The sequence below is a fragment of the Amphibalanus amphitrite genome, unplaced genomic scaffold, assembly GCF_019059575.1.
Source record: "Amphibalanus amphitrite isolate SeventyFive unplaced genomic scaffold, NRLGWU_Aamphi_draft 001871F_arrow, whole genome shotgun sequence".
Taxonomy (NCBI): domain Eukaryota; kingdom Metazoa; phylum Arthropoda; class Thecostraca; order Balanomorpha; family Balanidae; genus Amphibalanus; species Amphibalanus amphitrite.
Genome location: NW_024883364.1, coordinates 44,915 through 61,513, shown reverse-complemented (window position 1 = coordinate 61,513; position 16,599 = coordinate 44,915). Strand labels below are relative to the sequence as shown.

Here is a 16,599-nt window from a genome sequence, read left to right as displayed (position 1 = left end):
GCAGCGGTGCCTAGATGGCCCGTGGAAGGAGTGCGAGAGCCTGTAAAATGCCTGAGAGGGCCCATACCAGCCGTGACAGGGCCCATATCAGTACTGAGAGGGCCCACAGCAGGGCCCATAACAGTACTGAGGGGACCACCACAAGTTATGTGAGGGCCCATACCCTGACATATTACTGGGGGTTATGTCAATGGCAATCATGGAAGGGCCCCCAGCAGTACTGAGAGGACTATTGCAATGACTAGGAGGGCCCGTACCATACCTGAGAGGGCCCATGAGGGCCTGCAGCAGTACTGAGAGGGCCCTTGCAAGAACTGGGAGGGCCCGTATCATGCCTGAGAGGGTCCATACCAGGCCTTAGAAGCCCCCTAGTAGTATAAAAAAAGGTCCATATCAAGCCTCTGAGGGTCCCTACCAGTCAAGAAAGGGCCTATGCCAGGCTCCAATGGCCATGACAAACTGAGGATCTACCGAACACCAGAAGGCCCATACCAGGCCTCAGGGGCCCAAACCAGGCTTCAGAAGGACCATATCAAGTCTCAACGGGCCAAGCCAGGTCTCTGAGGCCTCTACTAATAGACTTAATGGGGACCTGAAAGGTTTCCGAAGGCCCAGACCAGTCCGCAGAGGGCACCTACAAGGCCTCAGAAGGCCAATTTCAGGCCGCATAGACCGTAACAGACCTCGGAAGTCCCGTATCAAGCCACAAAGTGCCTATACCAGGCTTCAGCATGTCCACAATAGGCCTAATGGGGCGTGACAGGTCTCCGAATGCCCATTCGAGATGCATTAGGGTGGGTGTCAAGGTCACCGGAAGGTCATGGCAGGTCATTGACCTTTGATGACCTCGGTTCACTTTTTTCGAGTTTTACATGTATCTAGGCTAGTTTTTGGAGCTGAATTCGAATTTAGCAGCCATTTGAACATTTACGAAGTAATTGTGGTGCCTTCATAACATGTTACGAACTACGAAGCTGTCAGAGGCGGTTGCCTTCTACTACGAATACCCGGCAAAACCCTTACTGGTTGAACTGACCTGACCTGACCCGACCTGGTCTAAATGCATGAAGACATCATCTATGATCATAACTAACATGAGATTCGTGATCACCACCGCGAAAAACCTCACAGCAGCCACCCTTTACGACGTTCTAGCTAACATGTCCCGATTTTCCGACTTTTGGATCATTGACCTGACCTGGAAGGTTAGCGATGACCAAGGACCTTAAAATTGGGTATCATCGGCTTCCTCTCGTCACGGGCAGCACGCTCGTTTTTTCTGCGAAGGTCTAGCTTGATCAGGGGCGAAACGGCAAGGGGGGCCCAACGGACTCCCGCCCCCTATACGTTCGTGGCTGGAAAAACACCAATACGGGCGAGGGTTAACCTTCGCATGTGTGCAGCGCTTGCCAGCTTCTAATGTGTATGGGGGGGGGGTCGGTTGGACCCCTTTGCCGTTTGGCCCCTGATCGAGCTAGAGCTTCGCGAAAAAAAAAACGAGCGTGTTGCCCGTGACGAGAGGAAGCCGATGATACCTAGTTTTAAGGTCCTAGGTCATTGGTTGACCTTCCAGGTCAGGTCAATGACCCAAAAGTCACGAAAATCGGGACCTGTTAGAAAGTCGTAAAGTGTGGCTGCTAAGGGGTTATTCGCGGTGCTGCTCATGAATATCGTGTTAGTTTTGATCTCAGATATCTTTAAGCATTTAGACCAGGTCGGGTCAGGTCAGGTCAACCAGTAGGGGTCGTGACGGGTATTCGTAGTACGTGTCAACCGCCTCTGACAGCTTCGTAACATGTTACAAAGGCACCAAAACTACTTCGTAAATGTTCAAATCGTTTCTAAATTCGAATTCAGCTCCAAAAACTAGCCTAGAAACATGTAAAACTCGAAAAAATGAACCGAGGACACCAAAGGTCAATGGCCTGACCTGACCTTCAGGTGACCTTGACATCCACCCAAATGCATGGAAGCAACATCAAATCACATGTTTGAACGTTTGAAGCCACGAAAAGCTTGCAAACGCGCGGCTAATGCGAGCCGACATACGCCGAATCGCGATTCCGGCCAAACATGGTCTCGGAAAATAGGTCACAGGTCAAAGGTCACTTGGGTCAGGGTCATGAGATTTTAAGAGTAGGTGTAAAATTGATCAAATCGAGGGTACTGACAGTTTCGTCTTGATCGGCCGCTTTTTGCGCGAGTTATTTGCGAAAACCCGTGGGGGGTCCATCCGACCCCCCCCCCCTACACATGCGAGGGTTAAGAGTGTGTCTTTTAACACAAAAGTTATTGTGTAGAAGGCAACGGTTGTGGGAATGGTAGGTCAAGGGTCAAGGTACAAATAAAGGCTTGCACAGTATTGGTGGTATTGACGATATTTCGGAAAGTTTGGGCCCCCATCTTGTTTGGGCCCTTTTTCTGAAAACCTGCCCCCGCAAGGCGAAATCCGTGGCGCCGTCCCTGCGCCGGACAGATGGCTCAAGAGATATAACGCCTACGTGGTCTACGTGGTTTGTCAGAAAAAGAAAAAAGTCAGTGGATATCTTACATGCTTTGGCTTTTTTGTCCGTCTCCCTGTCCTCCGCAGGCTGCTGGTCTTTATGTTTATAAAAAGAGAAACTGATAAATAGGTTTGAGTTTTTATCTAAATCAAATGGATGTGCTGTTTTTATCACAACCTGGCAAAAAAAAAAAACGTTCGGGAGAGGCATAATATCAGCTAGCTGCCAGCTTTTCATCTAAGAGTTACAAGTAACTATAAGGCAGCATACCTAATCTGTTGCACCATGATCCTACACACCGATTATAATCATTCATAAGTGGTCTCATTTCTTCATTTCACTGCACCTTTCAAATGCCTCTTCATCTTAGCACCCCTAGAATATAGTGTTTGAAAGGATATTGTTGCCGGCCCACAGCAAGGCAATAAATAACTTCCGTGTTCAAAGCGGACTGACAAACACTATAATGTAATGAGTGAAGGCGTTCTTCGTTTTACAAATGGTCTACCTTCAAAAAGAGCTCGGAGCCGGCGTTCCCGGGATCAATGCCAGTGAGTTAGCGCGCTGGTCAGGTTAAGGCCACTTGTAATGAGCGCTTTGTGCGGTGTAAAATGGAGTGCTTTGTGCTCGACGGCTGAGGACACAATGAATCTTCAATACGGGCCGCCCCAGAAATACCCTACTCCAAAATCCGGTGGTTTAGTATGGAATTATTAAATTGTTCAATTATTAAATTATGCTATCATATAAAGTAACATTAGGTTACTACTATTAAATATCAGACAAAAAAGTCACAAATTATTAGCTGAAGCTAATAAAGGCTGTAACTGTTATGACATTTATTTGAAACGGGCCGTTAGGTAATCACATTTGATAAAATTCCATTCATCGGACGTCAGGTACAGCCATCGGTGGGCGGACGTTGGCCGCCTCCTTGGCTCTCCTTTTGCCTTTTTCTGCGACTGCCGGCCCGGTCTTCCCCGGCGTTCCACCAGGCGGGTCCGTGATATTCCGCCACCGCCCGGCGGGCGTGACAAAATAGCCGCGGCCACACGGGCGGCGGCGCGCGCCCGGCGCCGGTATCGACGCGCCCGCTGTCGGCGCGGCGTCGGCACGGCATCTGTCGGAGAGAGGCGCCCATCGACGGCCCGTCACGCGCCGTACGTTGACAGCGCCTCATCAGTCGGTATGGCACACCCGGTAAATTTATCAGCCCGCTACTGGTCACAACGGACCGCCGTCAGCCCCACTCGGTACGGCCACAGTCCAGCCCGTGCCGCCATCAACCATTTAGGGCGACCTCCAGTCAAACTCGTGTCAAGTAATCTGACATTGTGCTTAGGCACATTTATCGTCTCCAGCTGTTTCGCAACGGCTTCAACCCGTTCGGTATCACAGAACCGTTGCCGTGCAGTAACTGCAAAGCAATACGACGCATTATTAGCAAAGACGACGCCTTCAGTCATGTAAGTACTTTTTAACGAGGAGTAGCGTTAGCGTGCATGAAACGGACACTGTTTGTTTGCTCCAAATCACTCCTCACTTCCTGAGATTCGAGACAATAATCTGAAATCCCTTATCTAATGAAGAAGGCAGATACAGTTTGGACAGCACAACACAATGCTAAAAGCAAGGTTTCCTGTGCGTTTATCGCAGCTCCAACTTCTTTAGAAGTAAAAACTAGGTACATACTTGCAACATAACTTACCTACCTTCTTACCATTGCACTTGGGAACTCCTAACGTTACAAACTTGCTGACAATCGCAAGGACCCCAACCAACGCACGTTTCTGACCACAGTAAGCATGCGTTACCAGAACGCAGACGCCGGAAACCAGGCGTGATCTATAGCATCTCTAATGACATGGAGTCAATGATGTTTTCGGAGAAACGCCCGCTGTACGAAAGGTAGCCATACGGCTGCAACATCTGTAGGTACTCTTTAGCTGTCCGAGTATGTAACAATGGTTACTGTCCTGTCCAACAGATAATCATGCCTTGGCGTGTGTTTGATCCGAGATTACCGGGCCGGAGTCCCGCTGCGCACAGACGCTAACCCTCCTCTCGGCCGATAATGACCAGAGGCAAATTCCCAAACAATGGGATCACTAGGAAAACGAGGTAGGAGAGCCGAGGTCCAGGAAAATGATGCGGCTCTCTCCCCGCGGGATTAGGGGATGATGGGAGAAGGGGCGAGAGAGAAGAGGCAGAGATAGAGAGCGAGAGAGAGAGAGAGAGAGAGAGAGAGAGAGAGAGAGAGAGAGAGAGAGAGAGAGAGAGAGAGAGAGAGAGAGAGGGAGGGAAAGGGTAAGGAAGGAAAGAGCTAATAATAATGCATGGAAAAGAACTAATTGCAGAATGATACTTTTTCATAGCACATACCTATACCGTTAATTTGGTTTGATTGGATTTGCTACTGAAAAACTTCTTATTCGAGACCTAAAGGGAGACGACGGAGGCTTTTTGCGCAATGCTATCTAACATTTAGGTACATATATCATTTTTTCTTTTAACCCTCGCCCGTAAACGGCGATCTGCCACCTTCGCCCATGCAGGGGGGGGGGGGGGGTTGGTGCGACCCCCCCTTGGCGTTTGAAAACGGAGCGTCGTAGAGCTTAGCGGAAAAGACCAACGGATTGCTCTCGCCGAGATCTCGCGATTGGTGGTATATTTTTTGGTCCTAGGTCAACATTTGACCTACTTTTGACCGGTCAAAGGTCAAATTTTTCGGAAAAATAGACTTTTTCAACTTTCCGCGGCGATTGCGGCAAAACGGTGAGAGATATCGACTTGAAACCTTCACTATCGTGTTCCTTGATCAATTCTCTATCGTTTGGTATGTATTTCGTTTCCCTAGCTCTAAAAATGACGCGTTGGGAGCGCCGGAAGTCGGCAAGGTCACAGTCGGCGGCAGAAATTCGAAAAATCAAAATTTAAATTTTTGAAATCTGATTGTATTTTTGGATTTGGGAGGTCCATTTGCTCCCTATAGAAGCTAATATTGCTGCATATTCCCATCGAGGTGACAAGAATTAGCAAAATAGTGGTTCGGGCGCTTTTCAAAAATAGTACCGGACGCTGTTCCTCTTGTGACGTCATAACTCCGTGACCTGACCTGACCCGGTCAAGTTTCTTATACCATATGATAGCCAATACTTGCCCCAACATGCATGGGAAGTTTCATCACGATCCATCATTCGATGTCCGTACCACCGGCAGGAAACCTCGGGCGTTGGCACTCAGTTTGTGAAAATCCGGCCGGAGGCTGTTCCCTTTGTGACGTCATAACTCCGTGACCTGACATGACCCGGTCAAATTTTTTTTTTATCAAAAGATGCGCAAGGTTTGCCCCATAAGGTACGCAAAATTTGGCGGCGCTGCGCGCCGCCGTTTTTGCACTATTTCCGAAAAACCTCAGGGGGGGGGGGGTTGCACCAACCCCCCCCCTACATGGGCGAGGGTTAAACGTTTTTTATTAAGTTTCAGGCAGTATCTTTGGTAAGAGTATACCAAAGAAGCCGAGGGAAGAAGGGCTCCATCCAAGATTACTACACGTCTTATCCAATAATTTACTTATAACACTTATAACAAAATATTTTACTTCAACATGGACTCACGAGTCCCACTTATGTACACCGATAATCGCTTGTCATTGTTACATGCGATGCAAAGTTGTCTTTCAGTTTTTTTTTTAACACATGCCTTAGCAGTTGTTCGTAACGCTTTCTCGCGTTGGTCAAAAACTACCTCGTCGTCTAATTTTTTCACCGTGGCCGGTGAATTCGATGTAGGCCTCTGATCACACCCGTAGCACCCGGTTGAGACCTGGTCGACTCTATGTTGTACGATCACACGACATTGGTTCGTTCCCAGTTTTTGCCGTCACAGAGACGGTTTTCGTGTCCAAAGTTTCTGCCTTTAGCGCGGCCATGCAGTTTGGCGGACCGATCTGGAGGCCACGCCGCTGCTAGATCGGCAGCCAGAAGCCCGTGAACTAAACGCATTCACATGCTGATAAGTACCATTAATAACAGTGTGAGGTGGCTAAATTCGCCGTGGTCTTATTGGATAGCAGGAGCAGACGGTGGCGGGGCTAGCTGATGGGAGCGCAGCGCGAGATCTGCATCGACCGCCGCGCCGGTGCAGCTGGTCAGGGTGACGTGTCTTCAGCGTCAGACAGCCCAGAGGGAGGAGCGCTTAGGTCGTGTCAGTCACACTGTGGGAAAAACAAGTAAAAACAGTTGCGCGATTGAGACAGACGTGCCCACCTTTCGATGGCGATAGAGGCGGAGTGATTATTGAAGGGGATGTGATTAGGAATCCGAGAGCTGACGAATAAACCATGCGGCGAAACTGTGATGAAGCGTGAGACAAGTGGTTTAAAAAAGAAACACTTTATGTTCATCAGAGTTAAACCGGCTGACCGATGTTTCACATCTCTTAACCCTCGCATGTGTAGGGGGGGGTCGGATGGACCCCCCCATGGTTTTTCGCGAATAACTCGCGTAAAAAGCGGCCGATCGCGACGAAACTTTCAGTACCCTCGCATTGATCAATTTTACACCTACCCTGAAAATTTCATGACCCTGACCCAAATGACCTTTGACCTGTGACCTCTTTTCCGAGACCATGTTTGGCCGGAATCGCGATTTCGCGTATGTCGGCTCGCACTAGCCGCGTGTTTGCAAGCTTTTCGTGGTTTCAAACGTTCAAACATGTGATTTGATGTTACTCCCGTGTGTGTCAAGGTCACCTGAAGGTCAGGTCAGGTCATTGACCTTTGGTGACCTCGGGTGACCTCGGGTCACTTTTTCGAGTTTTACATGTTTCTAGGCTAGTTTTTGGAGCTGAATTCGAATTTAGCAACCATTTGAACATTTACGAAGTAGTTTTGGTGACTTCGTAACATGTTACGAAGCTGTCAGAGGCGGTTGACACGTACTACGAATACCCGTCACGACGCCTACTGGTTGACCTGACCTGACCTGACCCGACCTGGTCTAAATGCTTCAAGACATCATCTGTGATCAAAACTAACACGATATTCGTGATCAGCACCCCGAAAAACCCCTTAGCAGCCACACTTTACGACTTTCTAACAGGTCCCGATTTTCCCGACTTTGGGTCATTGACCTGACCTGGAAGGTCAACCAATGACCTAGGACCTTAAAATTGGGTATCATCGGCTTCCTCTCGTCACGGGCAACACGCTCGTTTTTTTCCGCGAAGCTCTAGCTCGATCAGGGGCCAAACGGCAAGGGGGGGTCCAACCGACCCCCCCCCCCTACACATTAGAAGCTGGCAAACGCCGCACACATGCGAGGGTTAACGATAGAATAGTGGGGATGTATAAAACGTGTGTCTCGGACTTTCAACATCCGCGTGACCTAGGCTAACGGATGTGTCCATTTTGAGATCTTTCAAAGGGGGGGGGGGGGGAATTGAACTGCGAATTTTTGAACGAGAGTCATTATTGACACTAGTCACTTACATTGCGTTACTTGTCGATATTTAATGCTGGATTGGGAAACTGCACCCATACCTAAATAAACATCTGGATTCATCACATAGTTCATGAAAGGTCTCTTTTTTAACAGCTTACGCCAATAATTTCTATACCTACCTATATGCTAGAGCGATAAAAAACACTTTGGATGCGTTGATTTGAGCTCCAAGGGCGGATCCAGGGGGGCCATTAGGGCCATGCCCCCCTTTTGGCTCTGAAAGGGGGGCCAACATATCTTCTGGGATATCTTTTATCTTTCATCCGTGCTTTTTCTCACAGCCGGGCAATTTTTCAGAATTATTTTCACCATTTCCATCGACGCTAAGGCCGAACATTAACTTTTTTGTTATTAATATGAACAGGGATTTACGCACGAACATAATTTGTCATGATGGCAACCAGCTTATATAGCACACTGCACAGACAGCTTGATTTTCGACTATGCCCGTTTGGCTGTAACTGCAAGGCGCCGAGGCTGGCCGCCGGATTCCATTTGTCTATGTCCTGCTGGAAGGTAGCCCAAAGATCCTCGCTCAGGATTAGGGTCCGGATGGTAGCCGGTTAATTTCTTCAGAAATCTGGCAGGCTCGATTCGCACAACCACCTGGTCCTTGCTAGAGCAATGAGCTGGCGCGCCGTCCTGCATGAAATGTCATGTTGACCTGCCATCGACCGTCGAGGCCATGCGTCGACTCAGAACTGAGCCGCTGGAGGCTTTTTTGGTAATGAGCCTCAGCGAACTCTTCTAATATGTAGTGTCTCATGGTCCTGTCTGGGGATGAGATAGTCCTTGAGCGTAAGTAGCTTGGCCAAATTAGCTGTTTTTTACGACGGGCTATCCGGCGAGTGCACCTAATTTGACCAAATCTGCACCTAATCTCTTTTACAGCAAATTTGTTCATTTCATGTATTTATTTCAGTGCTTTAATCGATGATGCTCTCTGATAATATGACAAAGTAGGCATATAAGCAATAAGTGCAACCCTAGCTGATAGCTACTAAGAAAGAGACTCACTGACCCTAATTTGACCAAATCTGCACCTAATCTGCACCAGATGTGCACCAAATGTGTACCAGATGGCCGTCGTGAAAACGGCTATTATTAACCAAGTGGCCACTCTTCCTGGCCGCCGTTTCAATGCGATTTCTGTCCCGGTCTCGTCAGACCGAAAGACATGCGAGATGGTCTCGTCAGCGGTCAGACCGAAAGGGCCTAACCCAACAAAACAAACGTGCTTACTCTAGTAAAAATTACTACTCCACTCCTTCCCCCAAGTTCGATATGGGCACCATATGGCATCGCTTCTGAAAGACATCAGTGGCGCAGCAAAGGCATTTTTGAAACAGCACTATGGTGTTCTTACCTATTACCGTAAACAAATTCAGACGAATTAGGGAAGTGTTTCAGACAAATTTCTTTTTAAAATTGCTTTTGAATTTAATATAATTTGTTACAAAGGTTATTTTTGAAGTAAATTAAAAACAAAAAACAGCTTTGAGTTTTTTTTTGCATGAGAAAGCGAAAAAATGTACATTGACAAGTGTTGTTCCAGTCAACGGTGAACTGGACTCATCCACCCTTAGAACATTTTATTCCTGAAAAGCAAGGCCATATATACTGAAAAGCTGAAAAGTGACTTCAATAGACAAATTTCATTTTGAATTATTGATAATTGATATAGTATTGGAGCAAAAGGGCAATTCTTCGCACATACTGCAACTGCATAGAAACGGCAGTGATTGCTTATCACATATAGCAAGGTAGTACCTATGTTTCTGCTTATCTGTGTTTATTGTAACTGAACTCTTTCCACCTTTATCAAAGCAAAAGCACAATTTGAGCAGAATCAGAATGTAAACAGTGAAAGTACACAAACCTGTACTTTGAAGTTTGACAATAAGTGCACCTTTCATCAGTGCACCAGTGGGTGGAATATAAAAACAGGGTGCCTGGGGGATCAAGGCTCCTGAAATTGTCACGTGACAACCTTAATTTTCAAGGGTTTTTAAGATACATAATTTCATGGTAATCATGTGACTTCACTGACTTATATGCCCTCCAGCACCCTGTTTTCAGATTCGACCCACCAGTGCTTCCGATTGATGATATAATTATTTTGAATGGGTAGTAACTGGCTATGATGTTTGAGCATGTTTTCAGCTAGGCTGGCTTTAAACCAGGTCATGTTTTCCATCTCATTTTGTCCCAGTTCAGATATTGGTTAATTCCTATAATATAGACATCATTCTATAAAGAAACTCATGTTTAGGAAGAAAAATGTGTCAGTTAATCTGATCAACAATTTTCAGTGAACTAATTAACCGTAATCTTACCACGATTCCAGTAGAACTGCACAAAGTAGATGACTTTAGCTGTTTAGCAGACATCACAGCACTGAGCACAGAGCTTAACTGCTCAGGAAAAATATTGCTCAAGTTAATTGTTGTAGTAGAGGAACCAATTCAGTTTATCACAATTCTCATACTTTACACTCAGCAAACATTTCTTTTTTTGCATTGATAGCCTCTCTTTTGCACTTTGCAGTCTTTCAAATACCACCTGATGCTAAATTCATTGGCATGTTGTGAATATGACCATTTGGGCTGTTGACTGTTGAATGTTTTTGTGTCACTGTGAATGGCCAAGTGTGTTGTATCTGGGAAGTTAACTTCTTACTTTTATTTTCAGATAAAAGCAACAATGCCAACATATGAGATTTCTCTTCTTCTTAGAAAAATGCAAAAGGTATGTTTCAAAAACAAATGATGATCATCATGTCTCCTACACTCTTGGTATTATTTTGATTTTATTAACATTTTAATGAGTGAGCATAAGGTTATTATTCCATACTATTTTATAAGCTACAATTGTTTAATTTATCAATGACTATGTTCTTGATCAGAACTGTGACCTTTGCAAAACCTGTGACTGTGCCCTGAACAAATATGTGGCTGTCTTGAATGGTTATGTAACTGTCCTGAGTAGACCTGTGATTATACCCTGAGCTGACCTGTGATTGTGCTCTGACCTATGACTGTGCTCTGTGAGAACCCATTTCATGTGGCTGTGCTTTAACTGAACCTGTGAACTGAGACTGTGCTCAGCTCCAGACATGTTCACTGAGAATGACCCGAGAATGTGCCCTGACTGGACCCATTAATCGCTGCCTTGCACCGGCGCTGGCGCATGGGGGCCTGTTTCACCGGTGATAGCAGCATGCTGCTATCAAATTGCGCGACTGCTAACATAATGTGATGACATCACACTAATGATGTTTCGTGTAATCCGTGAGTTTTTTTCATAGCTACGTTTGGAACAGAGTTGCTGTCTCGTTGAATGCGTTTGATACATTTGTTTGATTGCACGGCCGTGAAGATGTTAGCAGCAATATTTGATAACATCACACAGATTGACGACGGCATGGTTTGTTGATGTTTCCATGGAAACCCAATTTGACACGTGTAATAGCAGCGTGCTGCTCTGTACCCGCACCCATTGACCATAACCGTGCACCGGCCCTGTGACCGCCAGCCGGCACTGGTGCAGACGGTGAAGCGGACGGCCGAACTGGTGATGGACAGGGGCGGCTACATACGGAAGGTGGAGAGCCTGGGCACGCGAGCACTACCCAGCAGGATGGCCGCTCACGGTCTGCGGCACTCCGAGGGCAGGTGAGAAGGGGTGTGGGGCTGGGAGGGGGGACTGGGGGAGCGGATTGGCGGACAGTGTTTGTGGGGAGGGGGAGGGGTACTGGGGGTCTAAAAAGGGTGGAAATGGCAGTGGGAGATTTGTGTAGCAATGTCCAGTGACTTAGCATTGGCAGTTCTTGGCCTGTCGCGCCATCTACCATCTAGGCGTGGCGAGATGCCGCACCTCAGGCCGCGAGCTGGGAAGTCGCAATGCGAGTCGCATTTGGATGAGGGCCAAACTGAGATCGGTGGCCGGTGGCCGCCCCTCCATTCTTATTTACTGTCTTTCGGCGGCATCAAGCACAGATGTTCACGGTGCGTTAATGCTAAATTATAAAACATGCGCGGAACGAATTTTTGGTCAGAGCGAGATGGGCCGACAGTGAGAGACCAGACAGGTGCTAACTGCTAGCGAGATGGAGGCTGCAGCGGCAATTACGGTAGTAACGGGGACGATTTGCTGGAGAGACCAACATTCACGGCAGTGGGAACAGATAAAGACTAAAGAGTGATATGAGGATCGAGTGTTATGGGGCTCTACCTCTGGAGATCAAATTACCAAGACATGCGTGGCTATTGCGTGCTCATTCTCGTACTACTCACCGGTGTATGATGCCGAATAAGTCACAGGTGTCCCTCACGTCCTCCCCTTCTTCCTGTAACAAGCGGCTGGCGGTCTGTTCCAGCTACTTCCGTGTGGAGTTTGACATACCGCCGGCGCGAGTATTTGACGTGATGGACTTTGCCGGCCGCGACGTGGACGTCGTCCGCTACGGTGTGTTCAAGGTGGAGGAGCCGGAACCGCAGCAGTGTACCTTCCACGAGGAGACCATGCCGCCGCCCTACAGGTCAGTCCCGACTCCCGAGTCCCTGACGAGAGGTCAGGCTGCTCGGTACACAGCTGTCCACTAAGGACTTAGGCTGAAACAGGCTCTTTCCGCATTCGGGAAATCACATGCGAGAGCCTATTCAAATGCATTATAATTCTGCCCGCATCAATCGCATGCGGGAGGTGCGTGCGATTGATGCGAGCGTGCTTCCATGTATTTGAATAAGCTTTCGCATGCGATTTCTTGATTGCGGAAAGAGTCTTACAATCTATCATTTTAATGTGTGCATAACATACAAATTTCCAACTCATCATAAGAAAGTGAAGTCAATCTTCATGCAGTTGAATTACAACTGGTTTGTACAGGTCTTACATAACTGTGAATAAGTACGTGGTTTGACTATCGGATTTCTTGTCAAACTTATGCGATCTATATCGATTTTGTCCGTCTTCATTCTTCCAAAGGACGCTCAGCAGGCCGTGCTTTATGTAATAGTGAACATATTGATATATTGCTCGATTCTTGAACGATGACTTGGTGCACGCAATATAAACGCTATATGCAAATTGATCACCAAGTTCGTACTCAACAATGCTAGACATTTTATCGGATAGATATTCAACTTCCGCCCTGCATGCCCAATGCTGAACTTCAGGGTGTTTCACTAAAAGTGTCAAAAAGTAAATGCCTATTAAAGATATATAGAATATGCAAATCACGTGGCTGCGCACGTGGCTTTGTTGCAAATTTTTGGACATTTATTATTTATCCATTTAAGATATATTTTACACTCATACGGAGCGAGGGCAGGAGGCCAAAGTCACTAGTCATTTTTTCCTTATGCAGAACAAGAACAGGTTATTTACACCGCAACAGGAGGGATGAATTACACTTATGTACATTTCGTGCCATCAGAAACATTGAAACCGTATGCCGATTTTTCAGGAAACTTTTTACTCTCTCACCTCGCTACGTTCCAGATTATAAAAGTTCCAAAGGGCTTGTTGAGAGGTTTAAAAGAGTTCCTTCGATGCCGGTTCCAGTCCAAAAAAGGCGGGGTTGCCCCCACCTCTCGGCGGAAACCGTTGAGAAGGTCAGGGTCTTTTTGAGAGCCTTTGAAGATAACAAGAAGCTAATTCCAACATCAGAAATAGCCAGGGCCTTACAAGTTATTAAAATCAACCACTGTAACGGCTGTAGCCACCAGAAACTGACTGGACCAGAAGCTCCTGGGCCGAATAATCAGCTGCCTCGCCGCCCGCCCCTGGCCAGCGCGAAGCCCCGATCTGTCACCACTAAGCCTCTGGTTTGGTCAGTGACTCAGTAGCCCTCGCAGAGCTGAGGAAAACTCAAGTCGCATCACTTCGGGAGCTGAAGAGCACAATTCAAGGCTTTGCCGACAGTCTGGACGCTGAAGATGAAAACGGGCTGTGAGGCACCTCCGGACACGTGCCGAAACGGTGCATCAAAAGAAGGGGCAGATGTGTGGAATAGGTTTGAGTGACGGTGATATCGTTTTTATATATTCAAATGTCCAACAATTGCGGATGAAATGATATGCAAATTTCCTTAGAAAACATTGTTATTATGTGCATTATGACCTTTTACTTTTTGACACTTTTAGTGAAACACCCTGTATATTGGGTAAGAGAGGTCGCAGGGTGTATAGGCTGTGAAAGTCCCCTGATTATTCTCAACTTCTCCCTCCAGGGCCGAGGTCAAACAAATGTTGGCGGCCGTCGAAAAGAAGGAGCAGCGCCAAAAGAAGTTCAAGCCCAACACCAAGCTCGACTTTTATCCTTTCCAGCGGTAGCGACTATGGTGTTCACGGGTCTTTAACTCCTCTCCTAGTCGGGAATGTGCTCTGTTTTGTTTTATATGAGTATGCTTGCGATGAACTTGGTCAGAACTATTGTGTAGTTATAAAGCTTTGCTGTGTAGGTTTTGATAAAATATACTGTAATGACGGACCACACTTTTACATTGTCTGCTATCTACTACAAAGCGCTAATTTTGCACATATTTTATAGATACACGGTTGTGAACCGGCCTTGTTAGGTCCTCAGCGTGACATCTAGCGTTGCCGTAACGAAGCTGCCGTACCACCTTTGGCCACACAGTACCATTGCTTACGTCTCAGATTGGGTTGGGTTGGCGTTGGGTCGCGCCATTGTTTCGAAATCGAAACAACATTTTTATTCAGGGCACGTGGTCGACTGAGTCTGCTCCGTAACTGAGCAGGCAAACCATGGAAGAGAGAGCTCCGGCTCCCAATACATGTGCCGAGGCATTGAAAAGCCTGCCGTGCAGTATCACTGTCCATGGATTTCCATTATCCATGCTCGTCGTTCTGTTTGAAATCATAGCTGACATTAAAGCTGGCTGGTCGTCAGTCGCAGCCCGCAGACCGCTATCAGAACCTCTGCAAGTCTGTCGGGACTGGCGTGACGAAGATCAGGGATAGCAGACCGGCGTGGGGCTCAGGATCGTGACAGGGATCGGAGCCGGCGGAGAGCGGGCCGTGGTGACCTGCGGTGCCTCTGAGGGAGGCCGCTGGGGGTAGGCGGCCCGTGGTGCTGTGGAGGGGTGGCTGGTGGCGCGGGCGGCCTCTGCTGCCTCCGAGGGGCCGGGGCGGGCCGGCCGGTGTGACTCACCACCCTCCGATCGGACAGCCATCTCAGGAGCGGACCGGCCGCCGTCCCAGCCGACTTATTTGGCCATCTGGACTCGGTGGGTTTGTGCGGTTTTTACAGCGGTCGACTGCTGACTGCGTGTCCCGAGCCGTCTGTTACTGTAGTGGGGTGTGCTGCAGCCTGTCATACACCACAGCCGCCGCCGCCGCCGCCGCCACAGACACTACCGCCCGACTGTCGGTACCGGGCGTTTTGGGCGGAAACGGCGGTTACTCTTGTTGTATAACTTCCCGTCCGAGTTTGTCTGAGCGGTAATCGCATTTTCTTCGGCATGCATGTTTATTTTGTATATCAACTACCGATTCCTTCCTGTATACTTTGCAAGCTAAGCTATCACCTGTTAAGCATGATTGTGTGCTATCTTTGATGTCATAGTGCCTGCTTCTAGGTAGGTTGCAGCGTCGTGTCAGCTTAGATTACTACAGTGGCTGTCACTACGGGATCAATCGATACCGGGATGATGTCTGAACTTTAATCGGTAGTCACTGTTGCATTGATTCATATGGCTTTGAAAGGCGTGACTCTGCACTGAACTGGACTCGATACCGGCTTTTTACGAGTCTGAGTCGTATGACGTCCGTTGCGGCACCTAATGCCGCTGAACATCAAGCAAACGCCTGACGTCATTCTGCCCACCGGGTAGATGAGTGTCGCGTGTGATTCAACGGCGCGCGGCAACTGAGTCAAACAGCCACAGGCATTACCGACCCTGACAGGCGCTGCGCCTGCTGCTGATTCCACACTGTTTTGGTGGTCTTCGTATCACGCACCTACTCAATGCCCTTCTCAGTGAGGCTGAGCGCCCTTGCGCAATGTGGGTAGCTGCTACTTCTTGTAAGAAGTAAAGGCCTTCGAATTCCAGTTGTACACGATTTTCGGTCTTCAAATGCTACCACCATCGTCGTCATTTTCGGCATGCATCTCTTTCCTAAGTTCTGCTAACGTTGCTGACTCTCGAATCCTATGCCATCATGTGTCATCGCCTCTACCCGTCAGCTCCAGAGTCGCTCAGCGCCGGGTCCGCCGGATCTGGCTCTTGGTCTCCAGGTTCGTGTACTGAGATAGCATCACCGGTGGCCACTCCGACTTCTCCGATAAGGCTGGTTGGTGGCCACCGTGGCGTGCTGCTGGATAGGCCAACCGGTTCCCGTCCGTGTGGGGCCGGCGACCACCAAGCAGCGCAGTACCTCTGGGGGCACCGGTGGGAGGCACGGCGTTCCCATGGGCAGCGCTGGTGAGCAAGGGTCGGCACAGCACCTCTGGAGCTGTACCGACCGGGCAGCGGAGCACCTCAGGGGCACCGGCGGGAGGCACAACACCTACATGATCAGCGCTGATGGCTTATTGGGGCGGCACAGCACCTCCAGAGCAGTTCA

At 48.2% G+C, this 16,599-nt stretch overlaps 1 protein-coding gene across 4 annotated transcripts; it reads left to right on the top strand.

Moving 5' to 3' along the window:
• The first annotated feature begins 9,389 nt into the window (after nucleotides 1-9,389).
• LOC122375565 (probable 28S ribosomal protein S6, mitochondrial) lies at nucleotides 9,390-14,500 on the top strand. 4 transcript variants are annotated; one of them, XM_043355047.1, is made up of 5 exons: nucleotides 9,390-9,771; nucleotides 10,700-10,756; nucleotides 11,543-11,682; nucleotides 12,387-12,548; nucleotides 14,241-14,500. In XM_043355047.1, the coding sequence occupies exons 2-5, from the start codon at nucleotides 10,712-10,714 to the stop codon at nucleotides 14,341-14,343; spliced, it is 450 nt and encodes a 149-aa protein (XP_043210982.1). In that variant the 5' UTR covers nucleotides 9,390-9,771; nucleotides 10,700-10,711; the 3' UTR covers nucleotides 14,344-14,500. The 4 variants fall into 4 exon arrangements, with proteins under 4 accessions (XP_043210982.1, XP_043210980.1, XP_043210979.1 ...); XM_043355045.1 differs by having other exon boundaries at nucleotides 9,627-9,643; XM_043355044.1 differs by lacking the exon at nucleotides 9,390-9,771 and adding an exon at nucleotides 10,053-10,100.
• The last annotated feature ends 2,099 nt before the right edge of the window (nucleotides 14,501-16,599 follow it).